The sequence below is a fragment of the Adiantum capillus-veneris genome, chromosome 19, assembly GCF_014529385.1.
Source record: "Adiantum capillus-veneris isolate H3 chromosome 19, ASM1452938v2, whole genome shotgun sequence".
Lineage (NCBI taxonomy): Eukaryota > Viridiplantae > Streptophyta > Polypodiopsida > Polypodiales > Pteridaceae > Adiantum > Adiantum capillus-veneris.
The window spans coordinates 7,155,028-7,182,440 of NC_140949.1; the positions used below are offsets into that span (position 1 = coordinate 7,155,028).

Genomic DNA, 27,413 nt, shown 5'->3' on the forward strand with positions numbered 1-27,413 from the left:
CGGGCCCACCAGATGAACCAGAGTGTCAAGCCACTGATGAGCTCCCAACACTCCTCTCTCTCACTACACCACTCTTGTGGAGTAAGCTCTGTAGCAGGCTAGAGTGTAGGTCGCCCCTCCTGCATCACTATCATCATGCTGGTGGATGATAGCTCAAACTGAAGTGCCGGGCCCGTGAGGGTGGACCAAGCCGCTGCTCCCCAAGTGTAATGTCGAGCCGTGGAGAGAGCAGGCATCAACCGAAGAACTCGTAGCCACACCTGTTGGGCCGAGGGACAATCCCAAAGACAGTGACGCTGACTCTCCACAAGATGGTCACAAGCTGCACATACGGCTGAGAGACCACTATGCACTAGCCAGCTCCCAACTGCTCTAGCTCTATGTGCGACCAGCCACTGAAACAAGGTGACTCCCCTCGGCTGTCTAGAGTCCCACAACCTCTCCCAGAAGGCTGCCAAGAACTCAGATGTGAGACCCTCCTCCTGCCAATGAGGTGCTGCAGCGAGGCGGGCCTCTCTCTGTGCTGCTAGTATATGACGTCCCAATCGAACAGTGTACTGAAAGAAAGGGACTCGTGGGTGGTCTGCAGAAGAGAAGGGGTCCCTCCAAAGCCACTCACCAGGATCCCACTGTGTACTCATGTCAGTGGACAACATTCCCAAGCCCACAGCCTCCCGTGTCCAATCTCAAGAGCTGCTGGGTCACGATCTATGACACACGTCCCCCACCCTGAAGCTCCAAAAAAAGGGATGGAACAGTCTCTGAGCAGGCCCTGACGAAGATGAGAACCTCCAATCGTGTGAAGGCTCCCATCCACCTAGGTGCTAATGGCTCGAGAGGCATGAGCCACTCAGCTGGAACTGCCTTTGAGATGTCCTGGCACATGCTCTGCACCCCTCTCATGCCCTGTAGCTGGAAACCTGCACCTCCTCTGACAAGCCTGTGAACTCTAACCAATCACCTAAAAAGAGCGCGCTGGACCCGCTGCCATGTAACCCCAGGAAACATGAAGCCGACTACCAACCAAGTGGCCTCTCTGAGTGCTAACCATGGGGTTCCAAACAAGGGGCTGCCGTAGGCGCTCCTCCGTGCAACTAGGCTGTCTCTGCTCCAGGCCTCGCCGCAAGAGCTCCCAAGATCGAAGTAGACTCACAGCGAAATGGTCCTCCAGTCTCCAGGTCAAACCAACTCTGCGCATCTCTGTGAAGATCCATTTGGTCGAAGGTTGCCAGGGGCCTCCTGCCTGAGGCACCCTAGCACGAAGCCGCTGTAGCAAGAACTCCTTCCAGGGCTCCTCACCTGGAAGAAGTCCTGTGACAATGAACTTCCGAAGAAGGGCTCTCCTCTGCTGTGCTGGGTCAATGATCCCAAGCCCTCCCTGTGAACAAGGCAGAGTGATGACCTACCAAGCCACTTTGGCTCGGGCTATCTGAGTGTCACGTCCTGACCAAAGGAAGTTCCTGATCAGCCTCTCTACCTAGCTAATACAAGAACTCGAGAAGATCCAACAAGAAGTGATGTACCACATAGTCGCCAACAACACCTGGTTGGCCACTACTACTCTGCCAGCCAAAGAAAGTCGTGTTGAGCTCCAATGTAACAGCTTTCTCCTGATAGACATGAGAAGCGGAGCAATCTGCTGCTCGAGAGACAAGTCCAAACCAACCTGACAGCCCAAGTACCGAATTGCAGTCCCTAGGGGAATCCACCTAAAACCCTCACCTGGCATCCAATCGGGTACAGGAGCACTACCAACCGAGAAAGCCACTGTCTTTCTCCAGTTGATCAGTGCGCCCGATGCACAACAGAAGGTCTCCAGAGCCTGCTCACACCTGTGAAGGTTGGCCTCTTGGCCACCTAAGTACGAAGGCTGAGTCGTCGGCAAACTCAGCGTCCAGCAACTCATCTCCCCGAATAGGGAGTGCTAAGCCCCGACCGAATGTGTGAGCATGAAGCGATCACCTCTACCTCCCACCAAAAGTACCTGACTGTGAGCCTGTCTGTACAAAGCTGACACCCCTCTGATCCAAGCATCTGAGAAGCCCATCCTGCGTAGAGTGCCCTGAAGAAAGTCCATGTCAACTCTGTCATATGCCTTCTCAAAATCGAGAAGAAGAATCACTAGGTCCTCACCACGGAGCCGTGACAAGGCAGAAGCCTCCCAAAAAGTAAAGATGTAGATATTGCGTTCCTTGACAAACCTGTTTGAGTCCCATGTATAAGGCTCTCTAGAAGTGGCTGAATCCTCAAACTCAGAGCCTTGGCAAGAATTTTGTAGGTTGAGTTGAGGATGGTGGGCGCCACTGTCAAATCTCATCCAAGGAGCCACCCTCCTTGGGAATGAGGCAGATCAGGCCCTCACTCATGCTGTCAAGCATCACTCCTGTGTGCAAAATGTACTGAAAAGCACTACAGAGATATGGGCGAAGCAGGCCCCAGTACTCCAAGAAAAAACTGGGAGTTAGCCCATCCTCACCTGGACAACTACCACGGGGGAGGGCCCTAAGAGCCGTGTGCAACTCCTCAAGCTGAAGTGGTAGCTCAAGCCTCTGACGCATCTCCTCGGTCACAAGACAAGGCATCTGTGCCCAAACCTGCTCCCTGCATGCATCCTGACGCTCTGACCGGGGCTCTGCAGACAGTAACTCACGGTAAAAGTCAGTAGCAATTGCACGCATATCCTCAGGCTCAGAAGCAACTGACCCGTCGGGCCTCCTCAACTAATTGACCTTGGCATGCGAATGCCGAGGTCCCACTGCCTCAAAGAAGGCACCCGTCACTCTGTCGCCCACCTGGGTCCATTGAGCTGCCTGTCGGTGGAAAGCAAACTCATGCCGCCTCTCCTCTGTGCTAACAAGCTTCTGCCGAGTCTGCTGTAGCTACTCCTCCAGCCAAGGACTGTCTGGATGCTACTCCTGCATCCTCTGTAGCGAAGCAATGCCCCGTCTCAGACACTGCTCCTCCTCTCTCGCTGCAGCCCGGCGAGCCAGAGACTCCTGGAGAAAAAAACGGCTAATTTGAGCTAGGCATGAGGCCACTCTGTCAGCAGGAGAATCCTGCCTGTCCAAGCTCTCTGTCCAGAGGGCCTCTACCCGCTCTTTGAGTGTTGAGTCCAACAAGACCCTCTCTGGGATGCGAAGCATCGTGCTCCCACTCCTCTACTTGTCTGCCACTGTGAGGATCACTCGTGCATGGTCCGCGAAGGAAGTCCCTGCCAGAATGTCCATTGTCCCTCCCGAGTCACTGAAATGGTCACTAGTGTAGAAGCGATCTATCCGCGATAGATTCACTCCTCCCACTCTGCAGTCCGAACAGAGAAGGCAAGGCTGTCTGGGGGCCTCACAAAGCCAGAGTGCTGCCAAACATCCGAGACCCTCAGAGTCATACAAAACCTCTCCCAAGCTGCCAGCTCAACTCCATGCACAGTAGCGTGGCTACCACCAATCCTGTCAGAAGGGTCCTCCAACATGTTGAAGTCCCCTCCTATGCACCAGTGTTCTGCATGCAGCAGAGACTCAACTATCTGTGACCAAAACTCTGATCGAGCACTCGCCACATTGGACGCATAGATGTTCAGGAAGCCCACTAGGCAACCTTGAACCTGCATAGTAATCCACTGAGCCCTGCCTGGCACAGTAATCCCTCTGCCCACAATGGCCTGCTGCAAAGAGTCCGCAATAGTCATACATACCCCACCCTGGATGCCTCCAGGTCCAAAAGCAATTGACCAAAAAGTGTCATATCGTCCACGCAAGAGCTGACCACAACGTCTAATGCGGCTCTCACACAGATGGTGCTCCTGAAGCATAAGAAGATCAATCTCTTCTCCCACAAGGCAGCGCTGAAGCTCCTAACGCAGTCGGCCCCGCTGACGCTGAAACTGGGGCCCACCTAGTCCCTGCACGTTCCATGAGACGATCCTCATGGGGAGCGAGAGAGAACAGATGCTGCCGCAGCAGCTAGACGGGCTATCTTCGAGGCTGGCTTGGATGGGGAGTAATCCGCATCCGAGCGTCCTCTAGATAGGCGTGACTGCAACGAGTGCATGGCCCAAGCCCAAGCAGAGGGAGCCGTACGTAAAGCAACCTCCTCTGTCCAGGAGTCCTCATGAATGTATACATAGCATGGCAAGCACTGTGTATCGGCAAAGAAGTAAACCACAATGTGTCTACATCTTGCTGAATCTGGAGGTGTCACCGCAAACTTGGCCAATGGCCACAGAGTCTGAAGCAAGTCTGTAACTCCTAGTTCTCCCATGTGGTGAGAGAACTCTAGGACCTGTGTGTGCAACCATCCCAACAGTGAGTCGAGAGTCCACTTTGTCTGGTCCCTGCCGCAGAGGGGAAAGGCGAAGCCAACTGCTAAGTCCAAGGCCTCTGTCCCCCTAGCTGCAAGGAACAAAACATGGACCCTAAAGCAGGCTGCCTCATGGTCTGCTGAGGGGTCGCCGAGAAAACGAGCAAAGTCGTAGTCGAAGAAATCCCATCGGCGCCAGATGTCAATGCTCGTCATACCTCGAGGGATATCTGCAAGGGGGGACGTATGCACCTGTAGAGGGGGCCGCAAGAAAGGTTGTCCCTCTCTCGCGAAGCGACTCGTGGTAAAGGCGTTGCCAAGAGATCTCCTAGCAGCCGGAGAAGGCCCTGTCCCTTGGGACGACTGTGAAACTAAAGCGGGAGGGGGGGGAGAAGGAGCAGGGGGAGCGGTGGAGAAGAGGGGCGGGGGGAGCGATAGAGGTAGAGGGGCGGGAGGAAGAGGCGGCGGGAGCAGGAGGCGGAGGGGGGAATGAGGAAGAGGGGGGAAACTCTAAAGGGGGAGGGGCTGTCGAGGGTGAAGCTGGGGTGGGGGCTGGAGCAGGGACCTCATCCTGCTCAAGAGGACCAAACCGGTTCCCCGTGGGAACCCACTGCTGCTGAGTAGGCGCTTGAGGACCACTCTGAGTGCCAGGCTGTCGCTGTGGCCCCTAGCGTCGTCGACCACGGACCTGCTACCATCCCTCCTCCGCTGAAGCCCCAAACTCAGAGGGTGGCTTTGCATGTGTGCGTTGTCTCTATCTGTGTCTGCTGGCCAGCCCTTGCAAGCTGGGGCTGAGGCTGTGGTGTAGGTCTAGGCCTCCTCCGTGGACAAGCCTTCGCTAAATGACCCATCTGTCGACAAATGAAGCACTAGTTCGAGAGGCCCGAATACTCCACACTCTGTCTAAACCAACCCCCCATCCCCCGAGGCAGAAGAATAACCTTCGGGAGCGTGTGAGTGTCTCTGACCAAAACGCGAACTGAGGGAATGCCAGCCACCTTGCGAGGTGTCTCCACGATAGTCCCAATGGCTGAGCCGATCCAGGACAAAAGTGGTAAGTACTCCCTCCGCAAATCCGGAAAGCAGACGGAGATGGGGATGTCTGCCTCCTCTACTAGAACATCCGAAGCAGGGTCGAAACCATGTCTCCACTGTCGAAAGTGGGCTCGTGCTGCTCGAATGATCAATGGACTCATGGCGATGACCTTGGACGCCATCTCGGAGATCTCAAACTCGATCTGATAATAACCTCGTCCGAGTATCTGTACGTCCAAGATCTTGCCCACCTCTGCGAGAAGGCAGGCCCGGAGAAGGTCACGCAGCTCTCCTCTGCTAGGTCGGGTACCGAGAATCTTGCAGATGGCAGAAGTCGCCTGCAAGCGCTCTACCTCTACGGCTAGGCTTGCTTGCTCTATCGGCGAAAGAGCAAGTCGAATGGTGGGCTCAGCGGGGTCGGGCGAGGGGGCTTCGGACGAGTTCCTCTGTGGCGGAGTTGGAGCCTCCATCTATGTCTATTGCTGTGTCGAAGAAGCGGGCGATGAAACGACTCTGCAGCCGAGTGCGCCGAGCACTGTCCAAAGGCACAGTGCTACCAGAGCCAAGTGCAGGATGCTTCGGGGAGAAGAAGGCGGGTTGGGAAGAATGGATAAGGCCGGTGGAGTGCGGACCTCAAGAGGCCGTCAGCGGGCGGGGTGGGGGGGGGGGGGGGGGGGGGGCAGCTGGCGGGCTGGGGGCAACGGCGAGTACGCGCAGCAGGGGGTGGGCGGGCTGGGCTGCCGCGCGCAAGGAAAGGCGGGGGGCAGCCCGGGGGGGGGGGTAGCAGTAGCGAGCGTCTACTCTGGAGAGTGGCTTTTTTCGAAGTACTAAGAATTGAGAAAATTTATGCTAAAGCCTCTTAAGTGCACATTTTTTTAAGAAAGAGCTTCTGTATTTGGGTCGTATTATAACTCGCAATGAAATTCGCGTTGATCCTCAAGAATGTACGCCAAGTTAAGTCCTTTCTAGGCTTTACAAGATTCTTTCGCAGGATTATTCCAAAGTTGCTGCTCTGCTTACGCGACTTTTAAAAGGAGGGATGAAATGACCGAAGACTTCAGGTCCTCACCGTAAAAGGTAATCTCCCTATTGTCTGGAATGAGCGATCGTGGATCCTAGCAAGCCATTTGTAGTTGAAACGGATGCTAGTGATTATGTGATTGGTATAGCGTTGTATCAAGATGGACCTCCTGTTGCGTTCGAAAGTAAGAAACTTTCTAATGCTGAGATTCGTTACCCAACGTATGAAAAAGAGCTTTACGCCATAGTCCATGCTTTGAGGAAGTGGCGGCACTATTTGAATGGCTCTACTTTTGTTGCATGGATAGATCATCATTCTTTACGCTATGTCTATGACCAAGGTGATCTTAGAGGCCGGAAAGCTAGATGGGTTGAGCTAATGCAAGAGTTTGACTTTATGATCTGTTACAGCAAAGGATCCAGCAACCACGTTGCTAACGCACTCAACCGGATTCCTGAAGTTAATGCCTTGTCTATTGCTGAAATCACAAGAGATTTCTCTCTCCCTCTCTGAGGGTTACGTTGTTCCGATAGCTATTTGGGCAAAATATCAAACAAGGTCGAAGTGGGGCATGACTCGCATGCAGGGCCCACGCTTGGGTGATCTGGAGACCCAAGTCGTGCTGGAGAGACAAGACAGTGACAATATTCCATTAGAGGTGGACTATTGTTTCCAAATGGAAAGGTCTGCGTACCAAAAATCGATGAGATTCGACAAAGGATTTTGTTCGAATGCCATGATAGTCCTAATGCTTGGCACCTTGGCATCCATAGAACTTTAGCATTGGTCAAACAATATTTCTATTGGCCAGAAATGCACTCTTACATAAAGAGCTATGTGAAGAGATGCACTCAGTGTCAGATCAATAAGGCAGAGCGCCTTAGGAAAGCTAGCTACATCCATTGGAAATCCACGATGCTAAGTGGCAAAGTATTTCTATGGATTCTATTGTTGGTTTGCCAAATACAAGTCGCGGCAATGATGCCATTTGGATCGTGGTCAATAGACTCACAAAAATGGCCAAGTTTATATCAACGAAGTCGACAGTAAAAAGCCATGAGTTGGCGGTTTTATTTGTTGATCAGCTTTATAAGTTGTATGGTCTGCCAAAAGATATCGTCAGTGATCGAGATACCAAGTTCACTAGGCAATTTCGGTAAATGTGCTTGCTCACCTTCGCACGAAGTTGAGTATGTTGTCCTTCAATCATCTTGCATCTGACGGGCAAAATGAGAGGATGAGTCAGAACATTAGAAAACATATTGAGAGCTTATGTCTCTCATCGACAATCTGATTGGGAAAGATAGTTTCCACAATTGGAGTTTACCTACAAAAGTAGCAAGGATTCTGCTACTGGATTTAGCCCATTCACGTTGATGTATGGATTCGAGCCTAAATCCCTTATTACCATTGCCTTAGAGAAAGTCAAAGATCGCCAAGCTCGTGATTTCTTCTATGATATGCAAGAAATGCTAGAATTGGCTACGCATAGTATAAGGACAGCTCATGATCAAGTTACTATTTATGCTAATCAAAAGAGATCTCCAAGGACTTTGGAGGTGGGACAATGGGTCTATCTGAAGATACCCAAGGACTCCAAGACTATGCGAACTGGAAAGTATTATAAGCTTTTAGCTAGATATTGGGGTCCATTCTTGATCACACAAAAAATTGGCCAAGTTGCCTATAAACTTCAAATCCTTGTCAGCCGCCTTAGAGAAAAATTTAGTGAAGCCGACATTGTTGTGCCTATCGAGGAAAATGTATCACAAGATATGCAAACTAAGTGAAGCCGACATTGTTGTACCTAGCGAGAAAAATGTATGGCAAGATATGCAAACTAAGTATATTCCTCGAGAACTACATGCTGTTCTAGATCATCGTACCAATCATTCGCACAAAAAATATTATGATGAGTACTTAATTAAATGGAAGGGTCAATCTGAAAGGTTTGCTACTTGGGAATTAGTTAGAGCTTTGAAAGCTCAGTATCCCCACTTCATTGATGAGGACATCAATGATTTTTAAGCGGGGAAGTATGTTATGTCCCGCTTACAAGAGATTCTGGGGAGCTACAACAAAATTTCAGCATGCTATAATCCTTTGTTTTTCCATTGTTGGGTGCCCAAAACCCTGTACACGCATCTCGAGGCTTTCCCGAGGCTCCCCCAGTGTTTCCTTGCAGTTTAGGTGTAAAACCCTAAACCTGCAGAAAAACACAACAAGCTGTAATTCTCTATCTTGGATCTTTTTTAGCGGAGCAAACACACCTACACGTGTCCCATGGGACAGTTCCCCTATAAATTGGACGAGTTTTCACGCGAAAAAACTCTCCAAATTCGCAATCTTTCGCGATGGAACTGTGCGTACTTATGGGGGATTCGCAATTAGCTAGTCCGGTTCTTGTTCGGAAGGCCCTTGCATTGGAAAACACGCATAAAACCCTCAGGAGTCAGAACTGTACATAATCATCTGAGTAGCCCAACTAGTGGGGCATTACCATATGTGCAAAGGGGGGAGAGAGAGAGATGCACAAGAGCAAATTATCGCGCTACATGAGACAAAGGGGAACACAAGCTTTCCATTAAAGCTGTGAACCTGCACCCACTACTCACACACACACACACACACTGTAAGTCACAATGAACCAAAATCAGCCTCCTCTCTCACTTTTGGGCGTCCCAAGCTGGGATTGACTCAGTGTTGACCTACAGGTTGCTCTCCTACTACCAAGTGTCCAATTTGCCGCTTTGGTTAAATTCCCTAGTTTCCACCAACTTATAAAGTTGTAAGTGACTTGTCGAGTGGCCCAAATCCCTTCTGGCGCACAAAGGCTTCCATACTCATCAAAATTCAGTGCTAACTGGCCTAACCAGTCCCAGACTAAATGATTAGGCTGTTAGGCCGTAGCCATTTCACACTTGCCATGCAATGTCCACTTGCACCTTTTCAAAGGTTCCGAAGAAAACAAGTAAAAAGAAAATAAATAAAAATATGTAGTGCATATTTAAAGAAGACAACAAGAAAAATACACCTCCTTGTGACACCCCACATCCTTGAAATATTGCAAGCAACCTCGCTTGCATGCCAATAATACATGCAAATATCTCCTGATATCACATATATTCTATGATGGGAATCCTAGATATACATGCTTCCAAAAATGTAGCGTTGGACAATTAAACAATCCCACCAACCTGGCTACCACACATTTATCAAGCATAGAGGTCTTCGGGTGTACTCTCAAACTTCTCTAGCCAAATTCTGTATGGAAAGAGTAGATACAATTGCGTAACTACTCCTTTGAGCATCATGAACCATGCTCTTACCTTGCTCCAACCTTGCTCCAAAGGGCTACATCGTCACTGTGGGTTCCATCTGAAAGGCTTCAAGATACAGTTGAAATAGCTAAGGTAAATCAAGCAATTCACACTCTGCCATCCATTTGGCATCCAACGATGGATAGTTCTTGAACTTCACCAAATAGCGTATTGCAACCTTTCCTCTAACCTTCCTTTCTTTACGTGCCAATATATGTTCAGGAACAAAAATCTCATCCAATTCTTCCATTTCGGATTGTTCCTCATCAAGCATATTCTCTTGCACATCACCAACAAAGGGCCTTAGAAGACTGACATGAAAAGAATTATGTATTTTCAAACCTTCTGGTAGCTTCAACTTGTAAGCTACATCACTGATCTTTTCTGAAATACGAAAAGGACCATAATATCGCATACTGATCTTAGGAAACAAACGTTCCTTACCTTTCCTTTTCCTTAACCTGGACTTTTCAAAGCGCAAAAGTACCTAATCACCCAGTGAAAATACAAGTTCATGACAATGACGATCACCAACTTTCTTTTGCTTAGCCTGAGTCTTCTCAAGAGCAATCTTCATCTTCCTGTATATTTCATCCATACCTTGCACATACTTGTCTGCCTCAAATATCTTGTCCTTGGTTTGCAAAATGGGTGGGACTTTCTTCCCTCCTTCCACTATCCCAAATGGTGCTTTGCCTCTTGCTTGACATATGCCATGTGTTATTGTAAGCATATTCAACCAATGGGAGATGGTGTTTCCAAGTTGCCTTGTGCTCTGACACATAACATTTGAGCAGATATGGAACAGTAGAATTTGCCTCTTCTGATTATCCATCAGTTTGTGCTTTCCTTATAATCACTAATACTATTAGTGCTAGCGATGTTCTCAAACTCGTCATACGTGGATCTCTGTCAATGACAATTGACTAAGGCATCCCGTGATATTTAAAGATATTGCTCATGAATATCTTGACCATGTGTTTTGGCTTTATCTTCTTCCTAACAGGAATGAAATGGGCATGCTTACTGAACCTACAAATGATAGTCCAAATCCCATCATTATCTGTTTGCGTTCTTGGAAGATCAAAGATAAAGTCCATCGCTATGCTTTCCCATGGCCTATCAGGGATTGGCAATCGCTGCAACAATCCCGATTGCTTTTGCCTGTCAATTTGACTTTTTGGCATACTAAGCATGATCTTACAAATCTATCAACATCTTGACGTAAAGCTGGCCAATAGAAAAATGCCTCAACCCCTTTCACTATCGCATCAATTCCACGATGCCCAGCATATGGTGGAGCATGACTTTCCATCAACCTTTGGCCTTAACTCTCTAGTAACGCATAACTTTCCATGCATCATGAGAGTCATTCTTAAGCATGTAGTGCTCATGATGTTGCCCATCAACAAGCTGATCATGAATCCTTGCAAAATCTGCATCTTTAGCATATTGTGTCTTCATTTCGTCTAGTTCACAATGGTACGGATTTGACACTGTTGAAATTTGGGCTTTCGTGACAACGCATCAACCACCACGTTCTTTTTCCCTTCCACATGCATAACCTTGCAATGGAACATTGACAAGATGTTTGCCCATCACATGTGTTTCTCGGACAACTTCGTTTGAGTGAGAAACTATCGCAAAGTTTGATTGTTGCTAAATTGGCTTTATCTAACACAAAAATAATTCTAAATGAATTATTGAATTTATAAGTGAGAGGGTTTTCTCGCTTGGAACACCAAGGAAAAATAATTCTAAATGAATTATTGGAATTTTAAGTTAGAGGGTTTTTCTCACTGGAGACATCCGAGTACAGAATATTCCTAGTGCGTCATTCAGAGTAATGACAGGAGCACTGTGAAAGGGAATATTTGTAAGGCCACCTAAAACGGGTACTTCTGATGCGTCACATCGGATGGGTAACAAGGAGCATCGAGAAGAAGTATTTGACCATCCGAGAACGGATATCTCTGATGCCTCATAGAATGGGTGACATAGAGCATCGCAAAGGAGAATATATGTCACAAACTGGTGACGTGACTACATGATACACACACTGCCGGCTGAGATGTTGTAGTGGCAGCGTACAGCCCCCGGAATTCCCGCCACATAGTACGCTTGCAAAAAATGGCTGACGTGGCTTGCTATACGGACACCCACGAGGCTGCTGACACGTGGCCAAAAATGTACGGATGGCAACGGCAGTCTTCGGCGCTGAATTTTGGCTACGCTAAAACTTACGCTGACAGCTTTTGGGATTGCTTTTGTTTACGCAATTGCTAGGAGAAAGAGAAAGCTACGTAAATTTTTAACACTAGTTTGGTACCAAAAAGGACACTTTAGTGTCCTTTTTTTGCGAATTTAAATAAAATGATACATAAAATCTAGAACATATCTCAAGAAATTCTTTTGCAAACTTATAAAATGTCATTCAAAGCACTCATAGAAATTATAATCCCTCACTTTTTTTAGCATAACCTCAATAGTAACTACACTCATGAAAAGAACCTACACAAAACAACATTCAATGTTTCATTAAAACTCGTACTCTAGCGTGAGAAAAAAATGAGCAAGGTGCATGCAATAATCCGTGGTAACTACTTATATATGTGTTTGATATTTTTGCAATTGTCATGTGAGAAAAAAATCCTTTGTGTCTAGAATTAAATATAGAAAGTCATGTGGGTCAAATATGCAACGTTCACAAATTCAATTAACGATCACAAAAAACATTTAGTTCATCTAAATTTACAATGTCTTATGATACATATATACTAGATCTATGACTCCATTACATAAGGTGATAATTTTTAATGGTTATGCAAGCCACATTTGGTGATTTATGGCGTATCCAAAAAATTGCGCATGTTGTAATTATGGTTTTTTATTTATCAAAGATAAGCCTTAAAATAAATATACCTTCATAAGTTCAGAATAGTCTGAACTCACGAATTATAAGAGGGAATAAAGCACTCATAAAACTATAAAAGCAAGGGACACACGAAAAGAAAAGAAAAACAAAAACAAACAAACTAACTAACTAAATCACTTTGATTGCTTCGAAACAAAACTAGATAAAACAAACATTATTAACTTAAAAATGTTTTCAAAAAAGGTATGTGTAAAATAAGTTGACGTAACTTACTTGGCTTAAAACAAGTACTCAACTTTAAGCAAAAAAAAAAAAGGATAAGACATCTTAAAAACTTAATCCTCGAAATCAAACTTCACACAACAACCTATAACGAAACACATTCTTAAGTCCTCAGGTAAGCTAAATATGAAATCGAAAAATGAATACTACTACAAACCTACGAAGAGCAAAGAACCAAACTTGACAATAAAGCCTTAAAATAAAGTCCACTTTTGGATTTTTTCGTTCATCTCATTTATTTGTATACAAATACCTCATATGGACACAATTGGGAGATTTATATATACACTTTCATTAGTTTTTCATAGTAATGTTTTTTTTGTAAGAAATTATGCACTACAATTTTTTTTAAATGAGCTTCAATTACAAGATGCCTATGAGTTTGAACCCTTGAAAAATGCTTAGTTGCGTAGGAGCATGGATAACTACCAAAAGCTCTTTCTCACAAATCTGTGCAACTGTCACAAACTGCTGACATGTCAAGTCAGTGAAGAACAGAGCCAACCTTTAGATCACGGCCAAGGGGCCTAAACCCTAAGAAGAGCAAGCAATAGCAGAAGAAGAAGAAGTCCTACCAACTTATGGGACCCCGTCCGATGGGGCCCAGGTGGCATAAAGGAATTAAAATAAAGCAGGACCCACACCTATACACAAAGTTTTGCGCAGCCGACTGATGACATGGAAGACGTGTACGGACAACCCAAATTTCGCGTTGGCTGATGACGCGGCAGACCTGTACACAACCCGCTTTTTTTGAGCTAACAATGCTAACGTGGCAGTTGTACGGATTTCCGCAAAACGCGCTAATAGATTTTTGGGCATTGCTTTTGGACCAGATGCTTTTGAGTTTGAATGCTTTTCACTGAAACTGCTTTTCAAGCCAAGGGCCTTTAAATATGAGGCTAGGGCTCATTCTCTGGCATGCTTCCTGAAGAAGGTGCAGAGTTTGGAGCACCGGCTTGTACTGTGTTGATGCAATATAAAGAAATACTGAAAGGGGCGTTAAGGTTTGGGCGCAATACTCTCTGAAGTGGAATTCCGCCACTCTGTGTCGCGTGTCGTCTCTCTCTATCAGTTCAGTTGTTATTGAAGTGCTAGAAATCTGTTCAGTCTGTTCTTTCCTATTGGCACGTGGTGCCCATCTTGTGACAGTGGTATCAGAGCATCAGGCGTGTGCTTTTCTGAAAGCATACTCGTCCTACAAAAGAGCAGACAGAGCTATTAGCCACTCCCACCCTTACTTCATCGCGCATTGGGCGCGCTCTCAACTTCATCGCTCTGTCTTACACGGCATAAGCCATAAAGAACCCAAGACATGGAATTCATGGATTCAACAGAATATTTGCAGTTTCTACTCAACGAGCTTCACGACATTCTTTCGCAGCATCCTCAGCAGAATTCCGATGCTGCAAAGTTTTCAACAATTTTTGAATTACATGTTACCCCCTCTAATACCCCAGGTAATACCTCCTCCTCCGACACCAGAAAGTACGAGAGCTTCCAACCGGCAACCTTCTCAACCGTCTGTTCCGATCGAGGGACTCTTCAAAAATATAGTGCAACCATCTAACCCTGATCCAGTGCAACCGCCTTTGCCCCTACCTCCACCTCCACCACCACCACCACAACCAGGCTACAATGGTTGGAGCCCATATGGATACCCTTATCATCCATACCCGGGATATGCGCCTAATTAACCCAAAGATTTCAAAGATGACGGCACGACAATCAAATTTTTCACTTTTTCCGGGGTGAAAGATCACAAGAAAGCATTGCAATTCCTACAGCAATTCAACAACATCTATGCTTTGGGGAACTATACAGAAGAATCCAAGATTTCTCAAGCAGCGGGATTTCTTAAAGATAATGCTATGCAATGGTGGAGTTCGACACGACCGCATGCTCCAAGGACCTGGCAAGCTTTCAAGATAGTTTTTGCACGTAGTTACATGACTTCGATACTTGAAATCCGGATTTGGCAGAGTGGGGCAACTTGAAATGCTTGCCATCGAAACCATGGACAACTATAACCAAAGGTTTCTCGACGTGTACCTTCCGGTGTCCTCATTTACGTTTATTTCCTTGAAGGACCAGTGCGAGCGCTACACCATTGGACTAGCATCACCATTGCAGAAATTCTCTCTCCAAGCAAGTCTCTACCATGCAAGAGCTTATGGACCATGCCACGGTCGGCTACAAGCTCATGAAGGGAAAGTTGGAGTTTACCACAGAAGAATCTTCGGCCACTAACTAGAACTACCGGGAACAACAAACAAATTCTCGGGAATCCAGTGAAAACCAACCTCAACGGCCTCGCCTAACACATAGTCAACGAGACGCCTTGTTACAAGAAGGTTGATGCTTCGAATGTTTCCAAACCGGGCATACGTTCAATACATGTCCTGAGCGAGCCTCGACATCCTCAGTGCAACCTTCTGCTCCCACGTCAGACAAATCCTCGGGGCCACCTTCGGCCAAGAGGGCTAAACCTGCTATTGGACTAGTACCCGATATTTATGGTATACATCTCGAGAGTTTTAATGAATTATGCAGAGCTTATGGAAAAGTCAACGGCTTGAAAGCCCTTATTTTCTTTGACCCCGGAGCTATGGAGAACTTCATCCATCCAGCAGATGCACTTTGATTATGATGCAGAGGGTGGAGAAATTGAAGCTGAGCTAGCCACGGGGCAAACTCAGAAAGTGGTATTGCTCATTGGCGCTCTTCCTTGTACTGCTGCGGCGGTGAGATGCTGGCGGCGATGATGAAGGGCTGATTGCTGGTCAAAAACGTTGATGGCTGCTGGCGTTTTTGGTGGACTGAAAACGCTAATGCAGGGCTGAAGAAAACGTTGGTATTGCTAGAAACGCCAGGTGTTGGTCCTGCTGGTACTTGAGAGGCACCTACTACTGCTCCTCTGCCCTCTTCTGGCACCCCTAGGGATGCCTATATAGCATGGAAAAGCAAGGTCGAGCAACTACATGGATAGCCCCACGATTTGTTAAAATGCCCAAGTCACTTTATAAATTAAGTGACTTATAAGGTGGGGTTCACACGCGGACAAGAGACGGTTCGTATGCGATGAATTGCTTATGTTGGGTTAAATGCTTATGCTTAGGTACTAATGGGTTGTGCAATCAAAGGGTATGCAGCTACAAGTGCCTGGACATGCACGTCCTGCGTATAGGCTCACAAGGGTGCCAGAACACTACCTAGGCTGACCTAAACCAAGGAAATAGGAGTTACAGCTTGTCCACATGCACATAGGGTTAGATGTGCATGTGACAATCAATCCCATTGCCTTGCAATTAGTTGCATTATCTGCCACCACCTGCATAACATTCTCCTTGCCAACCTCCTCTATCGTTGTTTTGATGTGACCAAATATAAACTCAATTGTGATCTTCTCCCCTGCTTTCTTTGCATCCATAGCATGCGAGAAATAGGTGCCCAAACAAGAGGACACAAGAATATTAATTATGTGCCGTCTACAAATGCCGGCCCACCCATCTGAGATAATGGTGCATCAGCCATCCCGCTTTCACAAGAGTAAGTGCCTTTTCAATTAAGGCATTTTGCTCGTCTAACATAGTGGTCCGCATCTTGGTGTAATCAAGACCGATCCACGTCTAGTAGGCCCCACCTTTGCGATCGCTTTTACCATTCTTTTCCACTGATCTGTGCGCAAAACATTGAAAGGTATGTTGCACTCAATAAGAGTGAGACCTATCTCCATCTCTGCCACCCTCTAATGCTCTTTGACCAAGCCTAAGAAGAGATGCAACTAGGCGAAGTGGTCTGCTTTGGTGTCTCAGATGTACCTCTATCACGCGGCAAGAGGTCATCATCATCGTTGCCAACACATGCCCTCTTCTTGCCAATAGGGGGTTGCGTGGAAGTAGGGGGTTGTGTGGAAACCGAACCTCCTCCCACCTGTGTCTGTGTACCTAGACTCTCCAACTCTCCAACAAAAGCATCATGTAAAGCATCATGCATGCTGGGACCACCTTTCACACTAGGTGCACCACCAGGAAAATACTCCTCAATGAGTTGCTCCCTCAAAGGCTGTCGTATTTTGTCACGTGCACCAATCTGATAAGTGCACCCAATGTCGATCAAGTGCTTCTTGACTCACGCTATGGTATTAGTGTATTGGTCCCTGCAAAACTTGCATTGCCATAAGCATGTGCCGAAACCTTGCTGGGAAGCGGTCGTGATTATGCTCAACACGTTAGTGTGGAGCGAGCCGTTGGGATTGGTCTTGCACAGCACGATGATTCCTACAAAGAGTGCACACACATGAGGAATGTGAGCAGAAAAAATGAACAGAGAGGGCAGGGGTCGCGAAGAGTACGTGCAACGTAGGAAGAAAGAGTGGAAGGAGCATACGAGAGAGTGGAGCTTAACTTTCTTCGTCAGAAAGTCTCAAGTAGAAGCCTCTATGTGATTGTTTGTGAAGGTCCTTGCACAAATTTGCTCTCTGGAAATCGTAACAGGTGCCTTGGAATTTGCCCCAAAGTTTTAAGCCTTGGCACACACTTCAATAAAGCCTAGATCACACAAAAGGGGCTCGCCAAATCTCTCTGCCAAAATCCGTATGCTGATTTCCCCCAAAATAAATTATGTTGATCGTACAGTATCGTACGCTACGTACGGTACCGTACCGTACCGTACCGTACCGTACGGTTGTATAGTGCTGTATGTACATACAAATGCAACCTAGTTATTCAATCTAGGCAATTTGTGTGTGACAAAGGAGTAGAGTGGCTCCCCTCTTGTGCAGTCCGCACCGCACCAGATTCACCCTTGCTCATTCATCGATAACTTTTGGCACAAACACTGCTAATAGCCCAAAAGCTTCAAGATATAGTGTCAAGGGCAACGGAAGTGTTTATGGATTTAGCTCGGATCTAGTACTGCGCACAAACACAAGGGACACTTTACTTCACTTGAAAGAACTAAATTGGATTGAAAGAAAGAGAGAGACAAGAGAGAGACGACACAAGATGTCGGGTCCCAAACCTTCAAGGGCCCCTTGCTCTGTTGCTACAACAAGCATAGCAACTAAAATACGCGTATTTTATTTAAAATACACGTCGTCCCGTATTGAAACGTACAATACGTCTCATAACGTTTTCTATTTTAACGTTTTTTTCCTCAAAACGTATGTCTTTTCCTAGTTAATCAATTGTGTTTTAGAGCTTCATGGTGCTTGTTTATGTATGCTATGATTAAATATTGAAGAGTCATTGAGGAGGTCATGAACCGCTTCATTTGTCCTTATTAAAGTATCATATCTAAAAAAAGTGGACATATTTTATTTTTGATTCTCAAAAATACTTTAGTACACGTATTGTACACCGCGTTTAAAACGTCCCGTCCCGTACCGTAGCTGCTATGAGAGCAAGTACTTTCTTTATTTTTGCAAACGCTAATCTAATGGCTGAAAGTGCCGATGCAAAACGCTGGTCTAATGGCTGAAAACACAGGTGGTACTGATGCAAAACATTGGTCCTTGCTGAGGAAAAACGCTCGAAAGCCTGAGGTGACGTGGGTTGCTAAACCTCCTTCTGTTTCCTTTGCTTCTTCTGCCTCTTGCTACTGGCACTAGGCCTTCCTTTATAGGTACTTGCAACTGGGTCGAGCAGTCCTCCTTTTAGCCCCGCAATTTGGAAGTTCATAAGTCAATAAATAAGTGCCTCATAAGCGGTGGTTCACATGCAATGCAAACTGGGTTCATGTAATGGTAAAAAATGCTCATGCTAGGTGTGCAATCAAAGGGTATACAACTACTCTTGAGTGCCTGGACATGTACGACATGCGTACAAGCTCACAAGGGTGCCAGAACATTTCCTAGGCTACCTAAACCCTCGAAGTAGGAACGGCTTGTCCACATGCACATAAGGTTAGATGTGCACGTGACATACAGCTCTCTCTAAAGAGAATTTGCGAGGTTCTCTTCCTCCATCCACTTTGCATCAAGGGCCAAAAAGTACCCTTGACCAAGTCCCTTTCTTGTGCCCTTTGACCTATTGGTAGCCCTTCTAGCCTCCCTGTCCTTGGCACCTCAATCTGGATCTGTAAAATTCTTGGATCCACCAGCTGATTCCCTTTCCTTTCTTTCCTTGTGCCCTAGGACCTATGGGTAGCTTCGCTAGTCTCCCCCTGTCCATTGGCACGTCAGCCTCAATCAACAGAACCTTGAGACGCACTATCATATGATCCCCTTTCTTCTCCGGAATCCTCTAATGAACTTGCATCTAGTCCCCTTAGTTCGTCGGAACCCTCGGATGTGCTACCATCTGATTCTCTTAACTGCTCCAGAATCCTGTGTGAGCCGTCATCAGGTTCCCCTGATTCATTCTCTTCACTGGAAGACTCTTGCCCTCGTGAGGTGGATACTATCCTGTCTGTAGGATAAGTCAATGAGCCATCAGTCTCTGAATAGAGTCACACTTCTGTTGCAGACAATACTCTCGAATCTCTTTTAGCAAACCACAGCAAAACCGCTCACTCATCCCTCAAAGTAATCTTCCAAAACGAAGACACTAACTGGCAAATAAGTATCTCAAAACCTCTAGCAGTAGTCAGTCATCCAATGTATCTTTCTTAGTCATTCTCAAATGATGCCAAGCCGTGATGACATCTCTTTCATATTCGTTTGATATCCAAGTTGACGCAAAAAGTTTCTTTAATTTTTTCCACGTTGCAGGTGCTTCTCACGTAACAACAGAGTAGACCACCATGTCTGTGCGGTTCCATTCCATAGAACTAAAGGACGACGAACTGTCAGAACTCTCTGAAGTCATCCTCGAAACGAGCTCGCTCCTTGGATCTGCTTTCCACCTCGAAAGTCAGCTTCCAACCCAAACAACTGGGAAAATCCACTGATTTTCTCTTCTTCGGAGAGTGCTTCAAGTAATTCATTATCTGGTTCATCTTCTGTTCAAGAGCTGTCCAGTTCTTTCTGCGAGTTCAGCTTCTGCTTTTCTACACTCGTTTGTCCTTTCAGCTTTCTTCCCGACTTGAGAGGAGAATCAATGGCCTCACACCATCTCAAGTGAATCTCATCAATCGGATGATTCTTCAGGTGTTTCGCAAATCTCACGTCTCTGGAGTACTTCATCAATCTTTTCACACACGTGTCAACTTGCAGTTGACGTTTGTACTCTGCTCTGACAAAGTTCTCCGCCAAAAATTTGCCCAATTCTTCATTCTTTTTTTCAGTTCCCACGCCAGATTTCAACTTTTCTTCGCCTTCCCATTGAGGTGTCTCCCTGTCAGATTCTCCGCGAGAACCCATGTGTGCCCTTGGGTTTATTTTTTTGGCTTATGCCCCTTAAGAAGGAGCGATGAAAACAAGAGCGCGCCCGATGAGCGATGGACTAAGGGTGGGAATGGCTAATAAGTCCGAGGTCGGGAAACGACAATTCTTTCATAATCTTGTTTACTCTGTCAGAGGGTCGGGACACGAAGATTCTTTCACAAACAATATCTTGTTTGCTCTGTCACATTCTCCTCAAGAACCTGCTTGTGCTGCAGAAGGGATCCGATCCTCCATAGAAGAAATTTTTTTATGAGCTCCGATACCACTGTTACAAGCTTGAGTACTCCAAGGGAGAAATCAATAGCAACATACGAACAGAAACTTCAAAATCATTGAACTTTACTAGAGAGAGATGGAGAGAGAGTCGACACGAAATGGCGGAGTTGTTTTAAACTTACCTGTAACTCCTTGTTGGCCCCAAAGACTGACGCCCCTTTCGATATTTCTTTATTATTGAACAATACTAAGTACAGCTCCCGAGGGTCCTTTGCTCTCAGACTCTTCGTCCAGATGCTCTAGAGAGTGAGGCCCCAAAGGTCCTTATAAACATTACAAGGGATGCCCAAAAGAAGGCCCCAATAGCAATCAGTTCAAAAGCATTGAACCCCAAAAGCATCTGCTCCCAAAAGCTAGCGAAAATTGCGAAAATCCGTACAGACTACCATATGGCACACCCAGCCCAAAACCCAAAAACTTCGTACAACCCTACCATGTCAGCATTCGTACAATCTGCCACATCAACATGTCAGTGCGTTTTACGGAAATTGGCTTCAAGGTACCAGCTTTGGGTTTAGTTTTGGGTTTAGTTGGTCAGTTCAGTCTCTCTTGTCCACTCTGCCATTTCTCTTCATGTTGGGCATGCCACGTCACCTCTTTGTGGCAGTCGTCTAAGAGCTACACTTGAAAGATGCCATGGCCTAGAATGATGAGCTCCAGGATGCTGCCTTCGAATCTACCAAGGGCAGACTGGAGCCACTCCCGAAGTATGTTGCGTGACGGGAGAGGCCCACCATGCAACCAATGTCACAAAGTGATGATGTGGCATGCCCAATTGAAAGAGAAAAGGCCAGGTGGACAAGAGGAACTGAAACCCGAAGAATTGAACCTAGAAAGTGTAGCCAAGGAGCCTAAATTGAAGACGGGGGTTAGGGTTTTTAACTGAACCTAACCGTTCATAGCTTACGGAGCATTGGCCAAGGGGCCTAAATGCCAAATATCAAAAGCTTGATCGCACGCTACAAATCCGGTGAATCGCGTCGGCATGCTGACGTGGTAGACTGTACGGAATCCCATGATTTGCGTTGACATGTTAATGTGGCAAGGAATACGGATTTCCACAAAAAGCGCTCGCAAATTTATGGTAGTTTTTATGTGAGCTTTTCAGGGCAGTTTGTGAAGACGGGGGTTAGGGTTTTTAACTAAACCTAACCATTCATAGCTTACGGAGCACTGGCCAAGGGGCCTAAATGCCAAATATCAAAAGCTTGATCGCACGCTACAAATCCAGTGAATCGCGTTGGCATGCTGACGTGGCAGACTGTACGGAATCCCGTGATTTGCGTTGACATGTTAATGTGGCAAGGAATACGGATTTCCACAAAAAGCGCTCGCAGATTTATGGTAGTTTTTATGTGGGCTTTTCAAGGCAGTTGCTTTTGGGTACAGTGCTTTTTGATCTGATACTTTTGGGGTTCTGCTTTTGGGCATCCCTTGTAAGTTTTTAAGTGCTCTTGGGGTCACTCTTCCGGGGCGCATCTAGACGCAGGGTCTCAGAGAGAGAGTTGGACCCTTGCGAGTTCTACTCTGCAAGCTTAATAACAAAGAGATATCGAAAGGGACGCAAGTCTTTCAGGCCACTCTGTCTAGGCTCGAAACTCCGCCGTGCCATTGGACTCCTTTTCTCTATAGTTTCTCTTTGTGTGTGGCTATTGATTTCTCGCTTGAAGTGTCCAAGCATGTAGCACCCAACCAGTGTCCGGCCCACATAAATGTCAGGTGGCCGTCTCAATAGTAGCTAGGTCCTCCATAGTAAGGTCATATAAGCAGGTGAAGGGTGCCTAGGCAGTCGTCGTGACGCAAGGAGCAGGTGTGGTGGCCGCCATGGAGCAAGAACTAACCCAAGCTAGAAGTCTCTCTCTCTCTCTCTCTCTCTCTCTCTCTCTCTCTCTCTCTCTCCAATAACAGGTCTTCAGTTCAACTCTCGTTGTGCGTGTGTATATATATATATACATATATACATACATACATACATACATATATATATATATATATATATATATATATATATATATATATATATATATATATATATATATATATATAAATGGGGCTTTGACCCTTTGCATTACATAAAATCAACCATAGGTCCATATACAAGAAACAATGAAACATTTACACCGAGATCATGGGGAAAATCCCCAAATCAAACCATAGGAAGCATATAAGGAAAAAGATACTCTAATCAGGTGGTGAAATGCAGCTATTTGGAGTGTGATCAAGTCTACACAAATCCGCCCAAAGCTCTGTCCACCTTAGGCGATGTAGCAAAAACCATGGTATCTGACTAATGCTGTGTATCTGACTGATCTAAGGCATCCGCTATAAAAACCTCCTGTGGCAGCTCACAAAAGCCAAGGGACAGTGAAACCCCTAGGCCGTGCCTCCAAAATCATCCGCATCCACATTTCCTGATGATGTACCCCAAACAGGATGCAGATCTACAGCCTCTCTCTCTCTCTCTCTCTCTCTCTCTCTCTCTCTCTCTCTCTCTCTCTCTCTCTCTCTCTCTCTCTCTCTCAAGGTGTACCCCAGATTGAAGGCCAGTTCATGTCATCACCGCACCTTCTGCTCCCTATTCAGACAGCTTCTAATCAAACAAACGTTTGCAAACAGAGAGATAGAAAGGCAAAGTTCTTCTCCAAGATGCCTTGGTTCTCTGCCCTCATAGAATCCTTAGAGCTCTTCTATGTTACAACTAGCACATGGGCCACACTTTTATAGCTCAAGGATTGCTAAAAGCACCTTACCATAAGCACTTTTCTTGACAAGTTTAGCATAGCTGCTAAAAAGCTTCCACATTGTGGAAACGGCTAAAAAGCTCAGTGATCAAAAAAGCATCAGCATGTGGGTGCCCCACCAAACTCTCCCACATCAGCAAAATTGCAAACAATGCAACGCCAAAACAGCGACATTATTAGGTCCATACACTGCCCCATCAACACCTCTATACGCATCTGCCATGCCATCATTTGGTGGCATTCCTGTTTTGCTTTTTACTGTTTTTTTGGTGAGCTTAACATTCAACCTTCTCACAAACATACTGTAGATCTTTTACGATTTTAACAAAAACAAAAGAAGATCTTATAAAACAACAGTCAACTTCCACAAAAATTGTCACATTCTTGCAAGGAAAGCAAACACGATAGTTTAGAGAGGGTATCCTTCAACGCTTGATATGCTTAAGAAGTTCTTTTTATACACGTGCGCAATAAGTTTACAAATTTGCAATTTCTTAAAACACTAAACTTCTTTTTTTTTTTTTACGTCAAAGACGCTCAAACTTATGCCGAAACAACTGAAAGCGGGCATTGTAGTTAAGTTCACTCACAAGCAAGGTCCATGCTCGTCATATCCAGCAATAAGCAGTGAGACTCCAAAAGGACGTGACTACATATAATAAGATAGTCATAAGCACTTTCACATTCCAAAGGGTAAGTAAATAAAAAGCTCAAATTTTACCAAATAATTCGCAAGGTAAATGCGAAAGGGTCTTGAACCACTAAGATTTCTCAACATAATGAAATGAAGAACTAGAAACAGCCTAGAACAAAGCTAAATTGCTCAAGCCTTATCGATTCCATTGTGGCATGCTTGCCTTCACTGATCCAACATACTAAATGGTAGGAACTAAGCATGAAAGACACTCAAAAGTGACTCAAGATCAATCATAAATAAGAGTCATCATGTGTAGTTGTCCACACTTAAGAAATCTTGTGACTAGTACTTAAGTGACAAGTATGTCTTGCCGTATCAGATGTGCGACACGAATGAAAATCCCTCTTGAACCCTATTTCTATGTATGTTTGAATGTATGTGTATGAGACAGCTGTATATGTGTGTGTAAATGTGTATGTATCTATAAACGTGTATGTATATATATGCATCTATATGTAAATGTAAATATCTACATAGAGTGTTATACACAACGCATTCAACCATATAAAAGGATTAGTATGCAAAGACACCAGTATAATCCAGCGTGTAAACACTCCAACTACAAACTTCCATTTCTTTCTTAAATTATATGCTGCCCGAAACTTTCCTCTCAGCACTTTGTGGAAAACAATGGCTTCAGTCTTGACAGGATTGTCATAACATTCCTCAAAGCACTAAAAAGCTACATACCATCTACCTGATGCTTCAGTATGCTTATGTCTTTTCAAAAGCTCCTCAAGCATGCAAGCAAAACGCCCCTTCTCGTCAAACCAAATAATCTTGTTAGACTTTAATATTTTTGTAGATCGATAAATGTGTGTCTTTCGGCGAATAGCCTGATACAGTAACCTTCTCTGTTTTTCATGGTTCTTCTCATGTCAAACAACAAATTGGATCTCTCAAAAACTCCTTAACACCCATTACTAAAACCTTGGCAAGAAAGCCACTAGCACTCCTTCACTTCAATATCTTACTTACAACTCCCTTAACCTCTCACTACATCAAGCTAAAGAAAAACCATTTCAACAATTGAATAATGACAAAACCCCTACTTGTATGTTACGTAACAATAAATGCACTTTCAAAAATCTACATGCAGAAAATCGGTTTTCAGAGAATTTACAATGTTAGGAAACCAACCATGGATTCATCATCACCCTCTCCAAAGCGCAAGGCAAGATCACATAAAGCTTGAGTCATAGACTCCACGCCCATTGGCTCATTGTATGAAAACCTGTGGTTCTACCCACCAACATACAAAAAAACCCTCACACACTCATCCTGAGTGGTAGAAAGAACAAAACTTCTACTCACTGGCATACCTGAGTCTCTACTCGTGCATGTTCAACTAGTGTCCTTGCATCTGCTGTCAGGCCACTCATAGCACACCCTACATGAGAGTCTATTTCCATTATTTTCTCCACACTGCTAGGTTCCTGAACATAAAAGATCAGGCAGAAAATCAGTATGTCTCTTATAAAAGCTGAAAAAGGAAACTCGTGTCAGGTTCCACGTACTAGCAGCGAAGACGTGATACGCTTTTCGACTGCCAATACCACTCCTTCTTTTGTTTTCAAACCAACAGCGGTCGATCCCAGCTGCAAACTCACAACCAGTCAGTCACGAAGAAAACTTGAGCGAAGGTTGGAAAAAAATGTGGATCTTGCAGATAAGAAACGTGTACCTTGATCGCTTCGATAGCATATTCGACCTGAAAAAGGCGCCCTTCTGGTGAAAACGTGTTGACTCCTCGGTCATACTCGCTTCTGCGAGCCGTATCAACACAGAGCTTAGTAGGAGAAAGGAAAAACAAGCCAGGCCGTGTATGTGTGGGAGGGAGCAATCAAAACCTGGTGAGGAACATGGTGAGAGCTCACGCGCAGCAGAAAACGTTTTTGTTTCGGCTGCACGCAACAATGCTCGTTGTACAAAGGGAAAGCTCCAAAAATGCCTCTTGAATTTTGTAAAATGCACTTGTATTTTGAAATTTTAAACCCCACATAGATTTTGAACATTTTTGTAAGATTAAAAAAAGTAATTCCATTTGTATCTACAAATAATCCCATAATATCATCAAAACTTCTAGTTGTAACTAATCATGTTTGGTTGGCCTTGCCATAGAAATTTGTTATGAACGGCTTTGTTGATGCAGTATAGTATTGATACATACAATAGACTGCGATAGATAGAGATGGACAATGTAATGAAGTTGAGGAAGTAAATTACAAGACATTTTACTAAGAGAACAAGTCACGAGAGCATGTGGCTGAAGTAATTTGCAGCGAGCAATATCGAAATGCAAAAATGGAAGTGGACTACTGACCTGGTAATCGAGTAGGTGCCTCCTCTTCAAATCCAATTGACACAACCTATAGTTTCACTACTTCCATGCCACATGCCTTGAGGTATGGGCATTAGGGATTCCATCTAGAGATAGGCCTCCTCTTCAAATCTAGTCGACACAAAACTCTAGGTTGTGCCAAATCTGGTTGACACAACCTACAATTTCGTTGCCACAACCAAGCTGGGCATATTTGCAATCAATGCATTTCAAGAGACAACCTCCAAGAGAGACCTTCCCTTTGCATTTGTTTGAAAAATTCAAAACTTCCTTGCCACAGCCATGTTGGTCATATCCTGTAATCAACATGTTTTGATTGATGACATTTTGTAGAGGATAGTCATCAAGAATTCTTGTGCTTCAACACATTTGGCATACATACCAGCCAAAGCACTACCAAGTACGACTTGTGTCTCCAACAGCCACTAACTTGTCTTCTCGTTGTGAATTCTCTTAGCAGTGTCGATGTCATTATGAAGGTCGTCCTTTCTCAAGATACCCTCAAGCATGAACCATTCTTGATAGAATTTTCTCATCAAAGCCTTCCCTTTGCATTTGGTTAAAGCAGCTAGAGCATCCTCGCAACAATCATGTTGGGCATATCTGCAATAAACATGCTCCAAGAGACTACATCCAGGAAAACTTTGTGCTCGCATGATCGCACCACATTCGGCATACATATTAGCATATGGATAAAGGCAACAAGAGCTTCCTTGCCATAATCTTGTTGGGCTGAAGGTGCATGCACATGTGAATGCATTTGGACAAAGAACTTCCCTTCACATAACATGCAATAACTTTCTTGCCAATATAGCCCACGTCGGGCATATCCTGCAAGCATATGGTCCTTGTGTGTGTGTGTGTGTGTGTGTGTGTGTGTGTGTGTGTGTGTGTGTGTGTGTGTGTGTGTGTGTGTGTGTGTGTGTGTGTGTGTGTGTGTGTGTGTGTGTGTGTGTGTAGCAGTGGTATCATAGCTATGGCCTTGAGATTTTCAAGCATCACAATTAGCTTTTTGTGTTGCCCCCTTTCAGCCAGCAGCTCCATAAGATGTTACTACATAAAATGTTGCTCATTAAAGCATGCATGGTAGAATGACATTTATCCAATTCTTTTGCATGCCAATCAATCACGCCAAGCACCTAGAGGAGTCGACCAAACTCAAAGATAATAAGATAACGATATCATCATGTTTACTACCCATT

The 27,413-nt window shown here is 45.3% G+C and overlaps 1 protein-coding gene across 1 annotated transcript in view; it reads right to left on the reverse strand.

Annotated features, from left to right (window-relative positions):
• The window catches only part of LOC147433513 (proteasome subunit alpha type-5), a 49,409-nt gene extending 23,549 nt beyond the window's left edge, over nucleotides 1-25,860 (reverse strand). Inside the window, exons 1-6 of the mRNA XM_086490193.1 lie at nucleotides 25,721-25,860; nucleotides 25,555-25,636; nucleotides 25,388-25,468; nucleotides 25,193-25,306; nucleotides 25,011-25,112; nucleotides 23,764-23,822 (exon numbers count right to left, since the gene is read on the reverse strand). Of these exons, the coding sequence (XP_086346319.1) occupies nucleotides 23,764-23,822; nucleotides 25,011-25,112; nucleotides 25,193-25,306; nucleotides 25,388-25,468; nucleotides 25,555-25,636; nucleotides 25,721-25,734 (452 nt within the window). The 5' untranslated portion in view covers nucleotides 25,735-25,860. The remainder of the gene's footprint in view (nucleotides 1-23,763; nucleotides 23,823-25,010; nucleotides 25,113-25,192; nucleotides 25,307-25,387; nucleotides 25,469-25,554; nucleotides 25,637-25,720) is intronic.
• Between the last annotated feature and the right edge of the window lie 1,553 nt (nucleotides 25,861-27,413).